Source organism: Carassius auratus, unplaced genomic scaffold (genome assembly GCF_003368295.1).
Source record: "Carassius auratus strain Wakin unplaced genomic scaffold, ASM336829v1 scaf_tig00026265, whole genome shotgun sequence".
In the NCBI taxonomy this organism is placed as follows: Eukaryota; Metazoa; Chordata; class Actinopteri; order Cypriniformes; family Cyprinidae; genus Carassius; species Carassius auratus.
In genome coordinates this window covers 35,001-47,045 of record NW_020525501.1, presented here as the reverse complement: position 1 = coordinate 47,045, position 12,045 = coordinate 35,001, and the positions used below count along the sequence as shown (strand labels likewise).

Genomic DNA, 12,045 nt, shown 5'->3' with positions numbered 1-12,045 from the left:
TTCAACGGGTTCTTTCAAAAGCAAAAGCAGCTCCACCAGTCCCTCAGACCAGGTTTCTCTGTCAGTTCAGACTGAAGGAAACACATCCGATCATTAACTCACATTAAATCACTCGCATGTCCCTGAAAGACAGCCCTGCTTTAAAAATAGACACGCTTTGCAAAGATTGCACTCTAGTTTTTTCACTCTCGATTGTAACTGATAACCATCTAACAGCTTGATTCGGATGTCATGGATGAGGAGAGGAGGACGCAATTGTTTCAGACGTTTTCTTTCCTGATTCCACACCCACCTCTTCTTCACCAGTCAGCAGCATGGTGTAAAACAGCACGCATTTGCACCCATCACGCCGAATCTTCAGCCAAGGAGAGTGAAAATGGCATTTAGGGATTTATGGTGACAGGGGATACTAATGGCCCACAATATCTCCAGAAAGAGAAAGAGCCAGGGACCACAAAACATTTCAAACCTGTTCAGCTTTTCTGGTTAAGGGCGGGACAACTAATGTCCAGGGTAGCAGGTTTTAACTTAAATGTGTCATTTTCTAATATATTCTTTTAGGGTTACTCTGGAGGGGTTTGAGCAAAAGTGATAATTACCTCTTGGTTGCATGTAAAAAAAGCCCTCCCAATGTGGCTCTTGATTTCTTGCAAGACATCAAGTAACTGCTGTTGGTATCTGCCTTTTTTAACACTGGTGTGTTTTATTGTTGTTTTTGTTATTCTGTGTTTGATGTTTACTTAAATAGAAAATCTGTCAAATAAATTAAGTATATATATATATATATATATATATATATATATATAAAAACACTCAAAGATTAACTTCAACTAAATGTATTTAAATAATCCTTTTAAATGATTTATACTGGATTCGTTCACAAAATTCAAGCAAAAGAGCAGCTTGAGGAACCCTGAAGCCTTATACACCACACAAATCTATGGTGTTACAGTATCTGCCAGGTGAACAGAATAAATATTATATATTTTACATACAATTATGTAGTTCTAACCAGTATATACACATACTGTTCTCTTTATACTCCTGTATGAATTGAATACTTTACTAAAGGCATGCAAAACAATCTCAGAACTCATAAACTGTAGGCACTGGATGTAACAGTTGCATATTGTGCTGAGTTTTCCTTATAGTCTCTTTTGGCACAGTTCTCCTTCTCATATCATATATTCTATACATATTTATCCTACATTTCTCTTTGGCAATTTCTCCTGCAAAATGAACATCCCAAAAATAAATGTTAAGCTCAAATATTAGCTGTAAAACCTTAATAACTTCAATTCAGAAAACTATTTTACATCAATTATAATGGCTCCCAATTTTAATTCAGGTCACCTTGAGTAATGAATGAGCCATAAGACCAAGCCTTTAGTATATGGAATCCTTCATACATTAAAATACAGTAATATAGTCATGCAGTAAGCGCTCCTTGTTGTCTGAGCTGATATTGCCGGTTGCATTAATTTCGATCATCTTGCATTCACATGCTCGTCATAGCAGTTCTTCATAGAAAAGTAAATAAGCTTGAGAGTTCAGCACTCTGGACTCCGGTACAGTCTGTACACTGGTGTCGCTAACATACACCCATTGACCTTGTGGGGCTGAACTGGCCTCTCTGGAACCTAAAAAAACAAAGATGTTGGTATTCAGAGGAACGTCCACAAAAAAATCCAGATTGTGCTACTAGTCATCAGTTGTCATCATCAAACACAACTAAGCGGAAATTTATTTAAAAACAATAACAAGGGCTTTTGTACACGAAAAAATAAAGGCAATACCATATGTAAAAACATATAGAGTTGTGCCGATTCCAATTTATGTCTGTGTATTTAACAAAAAATAACTGATTTTCTTTTTTAATCACAATTTATATTAAACTTTTTTGTACACGCTGAAATTAAATGTATCCATCAAGTAACGTGTATTTAAAATAATTCTAATATTTCATTTTTTCTTACATTTTTAAGATATAAATAAAATGTAACCACAACTTCTAGTAAATCATAGATATAGGTGTGTATTGATAAAGAAATGCAAATAATCTAATAGAAACAGACAATCCTGAACACTGCAATCGCCTGCAAATCATATTTTAATGCAAACTTTTCATCGGGCACTGTGTTCCATAACTCTATTTTTGTTTGATTATTCGATTTGAGTATTTATAGCCTTTCAACATTACATTTGAAATCAATAATTTAGTTCTTAACTTCAAGACATCCAATTACCATATTTATCAATGATTAAAAGTTACAGAACACAGCTCTTAATTACAACAAACTTAATCATCACAATCATAAACCTATTCTAATAAAATGCCACCTTTAGCTTTGCCTTTATTAAAGATCTCCTGTAGAGTGATCTGCTTTTTTTTCTCCATTTCAAAGCTTTTCATGATAAATAAAAATGTCTTAAGATCAATATGTTCATGTGAGAATCAATCCTCCTCATACTACAGGAGCTTTTTACACATCCCTACTGATCTGACTAGAGCTTTTGTGGCATTCATTATAATCAAAAAATTCAGCTTCAATTTGTGCACCGTAACGGTTAACTACCAATCTGTACAATGGTTTCTCACAGCGTTCTGTGGGTTTTTTGCTCCGTTCCAAACACTGCTGAAAGGTTGGCTCTCTCCTTGAGTAGAGAGTGGAGAAGAATGCATCTATAGATCAACAACAAACAAATCCCGCTTGGCTTTTACTAAACAAGGCGCGTCTTCAAGGTTGCGGTCCAATGCCATGATGCAAACAACCCTTTGTTTACCCACAGATTTTTTCAGACCTTTCAGAACCAGCTGAATGAGCACATGAGAACTGTATTCTGTCTTGGCGGTTTTGTACCTGACTGGTTCCGGCGCACCTCAGGTTTACGCGGCGAGGTGCGGACCTTCACATAGGCTGCGTAGTGCCCAGCTCGCATTGATCCACTGTGTTCCACAATGCCATACAAGCTGTAAAGCACACGTTCTCCCGAACCGAGGTTCTGCCACACATATAAATACTGAATCAAGACTGTACACGGATTCATAAATCATTGGTCTTTACTGATATTTATAACTCCAACCACTACCTTACAAGCAGCAGAACAGAAAGGTGCCAGGTCTAGCACAAGAGGAAAATCCACATGTCGATTAACTTTCCTCAGATTCATCCCGGCCTGCAAAGGTAAAGAAAAGTCAATCACTGTGCCATCACACAACAAGACTATAACTTGATTATATGACCCCCCCCCCCCCACACCCTATTGCCGTATACTGAGGATTCAGACCTGGTGAAATCTTTTAAGGTGAAGAGTGACCACTGGAGGAAGTGCCGAGATAAGCATCTGTTTACGGGCACTGGTGTACACCTTCTCAGCCTTCTTATCTGAAGCATAGATAAATACGATGCAACATATGCAAATCAACATATGCTTATAAGCCATAAAATAAAATAAAATAGATTCTAGAATAAAGATCTGTTGAATATGTACGCGCATACCACTCCTCTTCATCGTTCTCTGCCTCCTTTCAGTGCAGTTTTCGCAAAGTAGTTTGTTGTTGCCCATCAGCAGCTCAATGGATGTGAATTGATGCAGACAGGACTGTACAGAACACTCTTTCGAGCTGGGGGTGTAACTGTGACAGAGAGCTTGGAAGGCTCCTTGATGGTGCTGACGGTCTCGCTCCCGGAATTCGGACGGTTCCGCTGGGCTGTGACTGAGAGATAGAGTGTCTGTGGAAGTGTGCACCAGGCCCAGCTTGGATACAGCGCTGACAAGCTGCTCTACAACGCCGCCCTGCTGAGGTCTAACGGAAGCTAAGGGAGTGGGACTCGGGTTCAGGTTAGGTTTTAGACTTGGATTGTGTGCTGTTGAGGCTGAAGTTGTGGTGGTTGAGACTTTATCTGATGTGCTACTATGACTGGACACAGATGGGATCCGAGGAGACCATTCGCTCTCTGAGGCTTCGCTGTCCGCATCGTTACTGCTGTCCTGCAGGTTGGAATCCTTCTCGCTGCAGTCTGATTGGCTGCCCATCGTATCCGCCTGGTAACTGGCCAGGCCACGCCCAGCCACACAGAGCTCCTCCTCATGTCTGCTAGAAACCGAATCTGCACCTCTTTCATCATGAGAAGTGGACGAATGGTGACCCTGCAGCTTCTGAGTGCATCAACACACAAACAAACATAACGTAATATTAACAATGAATCAAGGAAGAGGTCAGTAAGTTGCATACTTTTATTCTACAAGGATTTCTGAATGATCATGTAACACGGGAGACTTGAGTAATGGCTCCTGAAAAACCTGATTTCCACATTTTAAAACATTCCAATGGAAAACAGTTATTTTAAATTGTAAAAATATTCAAAAATATATTGTTGTTTGTACTCTGTATTTTAGATCAAATAAAAGGATCCTTGGTGAGCATAAGATATGTCTTTCAAAAACATAAAAAAAAAATTATTGAAAGAAAACTAGTGTATAAGAACTAATAATGGCTCCATCTACCTGTCCACTTAACCTTCGGCTGTTTCGATTGGCGTGTGAGTGGGCAGCAGATGAGTCATCATGGGAGGCCAGACCATCTTGCTCCCGCCCACTTTTTCCTAGTCTAGCAGGGTTTGTGGGCTTAGAGATCTGGGCAAAAAAAAAAAAAACAGACAAAACCTCAAAAGACATTACTTGATACAAGACAACTCAGCACATGGACAGAATATTACATGCAAAATAAAATAAAGCAACAGATGTTTTACAATTTGTGGAACAATAAATTAAGGCTGGTCTCACCCTTTCCTCTATGATGGGAAGGGAAATATCAATGAAAGCTTCTTTCACTGTGGAAATCTAGGAGTGAAGCATATAAGCATGTTACACATTACAATTAGCAGTCACTCTATTATTAAAATAAATATTCATAAACTTTAAAACCAATTTTATATTACATATATATATTTTACACATCACATTTTATGTAATATATTACAGTTTATGATACAGTAAATTAAAAAAAATATATTATGAATTAAATGAATACATTTAAAATATTGTAACATTCAAAATTCATAATTATTATAAAAATATAATAATAATAAAATAAAAAAAACAGTTTAAAAAAAATTGTCAAAATTATATAGTCTGGCTTTGTATGTGGACATTGTATATTACATATGAGAAATTCTTACATGTTCACACTCTTCACACATTATCGTACTGGTCAGCTCTCCAACAAAGATCCGATCGACAAAATTCATTTTCACTCCTTCCTTCCCATAAGCTGTAAGAACATGAAAACAAGCAAAAATTTTATATAAATTGTATAATTGTGTATATATATATAGCACAAAATAAAGTAAAAATAAAACCCCACATTTTTTAAACAATTATAGTCTTTATTAATTTTTTTATTTAAGCCTTTATTAATAACTCTGACAAAATTCACTTTAAATATTCACTTTCATTCTTGAAGATGACAGGAAAAAAATTGTCTCTTGATGAAAAACAAAGACTTAAAGGGTTAGTTCATTGAAAAATTAAAATTATGTAATTAATGACTCATGTCGTTCCAAACCCGTAGGACCTCCGTTCATCTTCGGAACACAGTTTAAGATATTTTAGATTTAGTCCGAGAGCTTTCAGCCCCTCCATTGAAAATGTTCAGAAAGGTAATAAAAACATCATCAAAGTAGTCCATGTGACATCAGAGGGTCAGTTAGAATTTGTTAAAGCATCAAAAATACATTTTGGTCCAAAAATAACAAAAAATTATGACTTTATTCAGCATTGTCTTCTCTTCCAGGTCTGTTTTGAGCGTGACTGCTGTGACTGTTGACGTACGACACTGCTGACGTGTTATATGTTATTGGACACACCAGAAAACACGTCAGCGGCAGACCGGGAAGAGAAGACAATGCTGAATAAAGTCTGCATTTTTGTAAATTTTGGACCAAAATGTATTTTCGATGCTTTAACAAATTCTAACTGAAAATTCGAACTGGTTTGGAATGACATGAGGGTGAGTCATTAATGACATAATTACAATTTTTCGGTGAACTAACTCTTTAAGATGAAAATGAACATGAAATTACCATTATATCCAGTATATGGCAGCAGAGGATCACTCATTAGCATTTCAACTCCCTAGCTTATCTCATGTCTTGCTTTTGGATTTATTATAAAATGACTATGAAGTATAGCAAGTGCAGGAAGTCAGGAAGTCTCATGTAATTTAAAAACATAAACAAGCCCAACAGCCTAGTAGGGTTATCTTTTTTTTTATTATTGAGATATATATATATATATATATATATATATGCGTGTGTGTGTGTGTGTTATATTAATATATAAAACACATTTAAACAACTCAGAACACACATGATAGATCCTTTTTGAAAATATATTTTCATAGAAATAGTGCCATAACGTTTAGAATAAATGCAAGCTGACACTAGATGGCAATATTGTTCTGAATGATGTGAAAAGCAGGTGGAAGCATAGATGGAGCACCCTTCACTTGTCGTTTGGTCTCCTCATCAGCTGTCTTCTCCGTGGGGTTGTTAAAGGCTTTGAGGATGCCTGCTTTAATGCGCTGTCAATGTAAACACAATGTGATGCCACTTTGTTAGATAATGAAGCTCAAACAGTTGCTGTCAAAAAAAAAGGCTTCCTTTATCGTGCTCAATATAACAGGGACCGCAGAATCTTCACCGTTCTTATCTTAAAATAATGAGAAGATAAGATTTGAATTGAATTATAAAGAAAAACTAAATGTCAATGTTTTTGTTATTTATGAAAAATTACTTATTTGACATTACCTATTTGACATCCATAAACAAATTAAATAAGTCACGACTGTTTTTCCACCTCAGACTTTAAAATCTTCACCCTTGAACGTGTTTTTTTTTTCCTCAGGTTTTTGTTTGCGGGTAAATAAACTATAGCAAACGCAAGGCCATGAACACGTGTACGTGCTGTAAAATAAATGTGTGCTTCACATATTTTCCACAACACATGCATTGTATATCCCATGTATGTGTGGGCATAAAGGCTTGTGAAAGCGAGTGTCCCTGTGGTCTTAATGAGAGGTGACACGGTCAGTGACTGTTGGTGAGAGAGCTGTTAGAAGACACAGTCACAGTAAAGCACCAATCAATAGATAATTGGCCGTGGTGGCGATGTCTGTGGGGCTCGACCGGTCTCCCCCATTGTCCCGTCCCCACGCTCAGGATGGGATATTTAGGTCAAAAGCCTGGTTAATCCCTCCCCATCAGCCACTCAACCCCCCAAACCCCCATCTGCATCGTATCCCGCTGCAACACACACTAGTTAATCACACAAACCCTAAAATAACTAGGCCACCAGACTACCTCAAGAAGCTGAGCTCACTTGAAGAAGTTGCGCGCCCCAATCTTATTCAACAGCTAATTGGTGATAATTCATTGATGTCAATTAGCATATTGTGAGCAGCGATTCTACTGGCTAATCAACATAAATATTGTTTTGTCAATGTCTGGTGTCTGGCTTAAGGGGTCTCAGCTCTGGGATAAAGTAACCGCAACTATTATTAAAGTTGAGAAGATAATCACTTTTGCTAAAAAATTTGCATGTATATTTCACTTTTGCATGTGTAGATCTCCGAATCAGTAAACAAATTCAAATATAAATAGTTATTTTTATGAGTTCATGTTTTTAAATATCTTAGGCTCTCCAAAGCTGCTTTTATTTAATAAAAAAAAACATACAACATTAACACTATGAATAGTATTCATCAAAAATATAATAAACACATTATGAATAGTATTACAATTTTGAATAGTGGTTTTCTAAGTTAATATATTTTAAAATGTAATGTATTACAGTGAATTAATTTTCACCAGTCATTACTCCACTCTTCAGTGATCTCTCAGAAATCCTTCTAAAATGCTGATTTGGTACTCAAATATTATTATCATGTGAAAATAGCTGTCATTTTTAATAATTTATTGCAGAAATTATGATTTTCCATTAGATTTTTTTTAATAGGCTTTCTATGAAAGATAAATCTTTACACATTATCAATATTTTTTCTGTCTGTATTGTTTTCATTTTTAAAAAAACATACTGAACCCAAACCTTTGAACAGTAGTGTATAAATATATTTTTTTATTTGTTGTGTCTTAAAAACTATGCGCATTTATCAAAGTACATGCCGTCTGTAAATTTACTGAAGTACACGATATTGAGGAACATTTAAACCATCTTGTTTCCTGTGTTCTCCCCCTCTGCCTCCCCTAAGTTTGGAGGAAGGGAGGGAGGTGGGGATGGTCCTCCATCACAAAGCTTCAACAAGCAGCTGACTGTTTCCCAGGATGCACAATGAGGCCAGTCGCGCCACTTGTAAGGTTCCTAAGTGGCACAACTGTCCACATTCACAAGTCTGAATGGGCCTGGCTGGCCCTGGGGCTCATCGCCCGATGCTGCACCCGCTTCCTTAGGCCAGTTAGGGCCACTGGTGGGGTTGCGTTGGTCTTGGCCCCTGGCACGTCTGCATTTAGAGAGCCACAAGCTGTATTATTCTATAAGAATCACCCTATCAGACTTCTTTGCATCTGCCCAAGAGAGGTCAATGTCCCACCGTCAGTTTGCAAATGCAGCCCCTTGTAGTGACTGGTATAGTTTATATACACATACTGAGGAGGACGAAGGGCGTAAGGCTGAGAACAAGACCCCCTGTAGACCTGGTATTACCAATTTCTGGCCACTCCAATGGAAACAGGACAAATGTAAACAGATAAACAGGGTGTGAACCTCTAGTACACTATACTTCAGGTGTAAATGCCTAAATTGAGCAATAATTTTATATATAGCCAAAAAAAAAAAAAAGAGATTAGATAAGATGCACATTACTGCCAGGTCTAGAAGGTGGTCTCACCTGACTATCTGCGAATGAATCACACGAGAGACAAATTCTCGATCCCAGATGAAAACAGGGCCAAAGGTACTCTTTAAAAATAAAAAATTACTATAAAAAATAAAATCACATCACACACTCACCTTGGTCTCCTCCACTCTCATGGAGTCCAAGAGGTAGTGCAGCAATTCCTGACTGTCCTGTTGCTGGTAACCCTTAAAGCGGGGGGCCCTAAACACACACACAAACACAGAATGAGAATTCCTGTGATACAAACACATTGGCACAAGTGTAAGTACATCCACAGGGACAAAAGGAGCCAAAGCCAAGCAAACACCAATAAGCCACACACAAAAAGCAATCAGCAGCAGATAGACGAGGAAAGATGAGAGAAGAATGGAAATAATCTTCTCTCAAGGCCTTTTCTCTGATGCTGCATGAGGTGACTCTCGCTGTCTCTCGGCAGGTTTCAGGATCTTAGAGCTAGCTATTATTTTTCACTGACAACTTTCATTCACTTCTCATTTCATCATTCAACCAGCTAAGGTCGGTCACACACACGCAGCCACATACACATTCATACACAAACAGATATATAAAGCAGTCTGACTTGGGGCTGGGCGATATGACGATATGTACTGGATGGACGAATTAAAATTCTATCATTTAATATCATGCTCTAATGTTTATTTTGTGGTGATGCAAAATGCACTGTTTACAGCAATACTTTTGCATCATTTGAATGTCGGCAGTCTTATATGCATTACATGGGGATGCAGACAGCATGCGTGCTCACGTCACGTTGCTGTGCGCATGGTCAAGAAAACTTTGTATTGCATGCTTTTTTAAGCACTGCAGTTTAAAAGTAAACAAACAACAGAGCTATAAGCACATGTTGTCTCTGTTTCTGTGTGAGAGGGGTGAGTAAGCCGCACATTTAAGTGAGTGATGTGACATTCAGCCAAGTATGGTGACCCATACTCAGAATTCGTGCTCTGCATTTAACCCATCCAAAGTGCACACACAGCAGTGAACACACACACACACACAATGTGAACACACACCCGGAGCAGTGGGCAGCCATTTATGCAACGGGGCCCAGGGAGAAGTTGGGGGTTCAGTGCCTTGCTCAAGGGCACCTCAGTCGTGGTATTGCCAGCCCGAGACTCAATCCCACAACCCTAGGGTTAGGAGTCAAACTCTCTAACCACTAGGCCACGACTTCCCCACATCAGCTGCTAATAGAGCTTGTGAGCATTTTTTATGCTTTATTGGCTTTGAACAATTGCATAAATACTTAATATGCATCCTATACTGGCTTTGCAAGTATCATCATAAACATAGTCATTTAGGTCTTAAGGGAACATAAACAGTTGCGAGAGAAAGTGCATGTGTAACTATATTGGATCCGGACTTCGGTCCTAAAGGGGAAGCTGTCCAATATTCGTCCTGTCTGACATTCATGTTAATCAAACAATAGGGGGGAAAAAAAATCTCTCACTGCTCTCGGCTAAATCATTTTTGTAACTAGAATAAGAAGAAAATAAATAAATAAATAAAGATAATGTGAATAAGTATGCCTATATATATATGGATAGATAAAATTAAGCCTGTAAGTATTCAATTCCCGTTATTATTTGAGTAATACTAGCATCATATCACTTACAAAGAACTGTAGAGGTATTTGTGACAACACGTCAAAATAAAAGTCCGGTACTATTTTTCAGTAGAATGTACATAGCCGGCTACTACTTCTATTACTACACAAATGAAACAAACATTATTTTTTAAGGATTAATCACACAACATTTCTTCCATGTTTTAATTTTAATAGTAACTCCCCTTTTTTGCCAAAAAGTTTTCTTAATCTTGAGTAATTAAAAGATGATAAACGAAATTAATGTTTTATGCCTTCATTGTGATAATATTATAGCCCCAGACAACAAAATTCCACAAATTGTCCAACAGCTTCCAATCCACTGTCCAGTCGAACATCAGAAATATAGGTGTCTGGTTTGACCAATCAATGTCTTTGGACTGCCATTCCAGAATTTTGGTCAAAAATTGTTTACATCACCTAAGAAATATTGCTAAATTGAGGATGATTTTAACGGACTCTGATCTTGAGATGGTAATTCATGCTTTTATTTCTTCACGTTTAGATTATTGTAACTCTCTTTTTACTTTTTTTAACAAATCTGCTCTAAATCGTCTCCAAATGGTACAAAATGCTGCTGCAAGGCTTTTAACAGGATCTGGCAGACAGGCTCACATCAACCCTATTTTGTCCTCCCTACACTGGCTACCTATCAAATTTCGCATTGATTTTAAAATATTAGTTTTAACTTTTAGAGCTTTAAATGGTCAGGCCTCACAATACATCACTGATTTCCTATGCACATACTCCCCAGGTCGTTCCCTTCGATCAGCAGGCCAAAGTCTTTTAATTGTCCCAAAGACTCATTATAAAACCCGGGGAGATCTGTCCTTTGCGGCTGTAGCGCCCAGACTGTGGAACGCCTTGCCTTTGTTCCTCCGTGTGGCTGATTCTGTTGAGTCCTTTAAAAGGCAACTCAAGACACTATTATTCAAAAAAGCTTTTAGTTGACTTTTTATTTGTTTTAATTTATTTGAATATTAATTGTGGTTGTACCTTGTAAAGCACTTTGTGATTGTATCTGTGAAAAGCGCTCTATAAATAAACTTTACTTACTTACTTCATTGTGATAACCATAAACACAGAATTTCTGAGGGGAAAAAATTCATAAGGCTACTTTAATAAAAAATGTAATTAATAAATTAAGTTGTTTATACATTCAAATTATTAGACATGCTAAAACACAGAATTAGGTAACAATAAAAAATATAAATTATATAGGGAGAAAAAATAAAAAAAATTCATAGGGCCCTAAACTTGTCATTTTTTATTAAACTTTTAATAAACTGATGTGAAAATGTATAAGTTTCATGATTTTGATTAGTTAGACATGCTTTTTAATTTATACAATTTAATTTAACTATTAAGAAGGAGATGAAAAAAAATAACTAAAAAAAAAAGCAATACAGAATCAAAACAGAAAAAATATATATTTTAAAAACAATTAAAATGAAACAAATTTTTGGAAAAAATAAAATGGATTTCATAGGGTCCTAACTAT

At 36.9% G+C, this 12,045-nt stretch overlaps 1 protein-coding gene across 1 annotated transcript in view; it reads right to left on the bottom strand.

Moving 5' to 3' along the window:
• Positions 1-820: 820 nt before the first annotated feature.
• LOC113078655 (ubiquitin carboxyl-terminal hydrolase 45-like) overlaps positions 821-12,045 on the bottom strand; it is a 36,931-nt gene continuing 25,706 nt past the window's right edge. Inside the window, exons 9-18 of the mRNA XM_026250980.1 lie at positions 9,031-9,118; positions 6,505-6,586; positions 5,184-5,275; positions 4,789-4,845; positions 4,510-4,638; positions 3,501-4,161; positions 3,289-3,386; positions 3,091-3,177; positions 2,862-3,003; positions 821-1,640 (exon numbers count right to left, since the gene is read on the bottom strand). Coding sequence (XP_026106765.1) covers positions 1,510-1,640; positions 2,862-3,003; positions 3,091-3,177; positions 3,289-3,386; positions 3,501-4,161; positions 4,510-4,638; positions 4,789-4,845; positions 5,184-5,275; positions 6,505-6,586; positions 9,031-9,118 — 1,567 coding nt within the window. The 3' untranslated portion in view covers positions 821-1,509. The remainder of the gene's footprint in view (positions 1,641-2,861; positions 3,004-3,090; positions 3,178-3,288; positions 3,387-3,500; positions 4,162-4,509; positions 4,639-4,788; positions 4,846-5,183; positions 5,276-6,504; positions 6,587-9,030; positions 9,119-12,045) is intronic.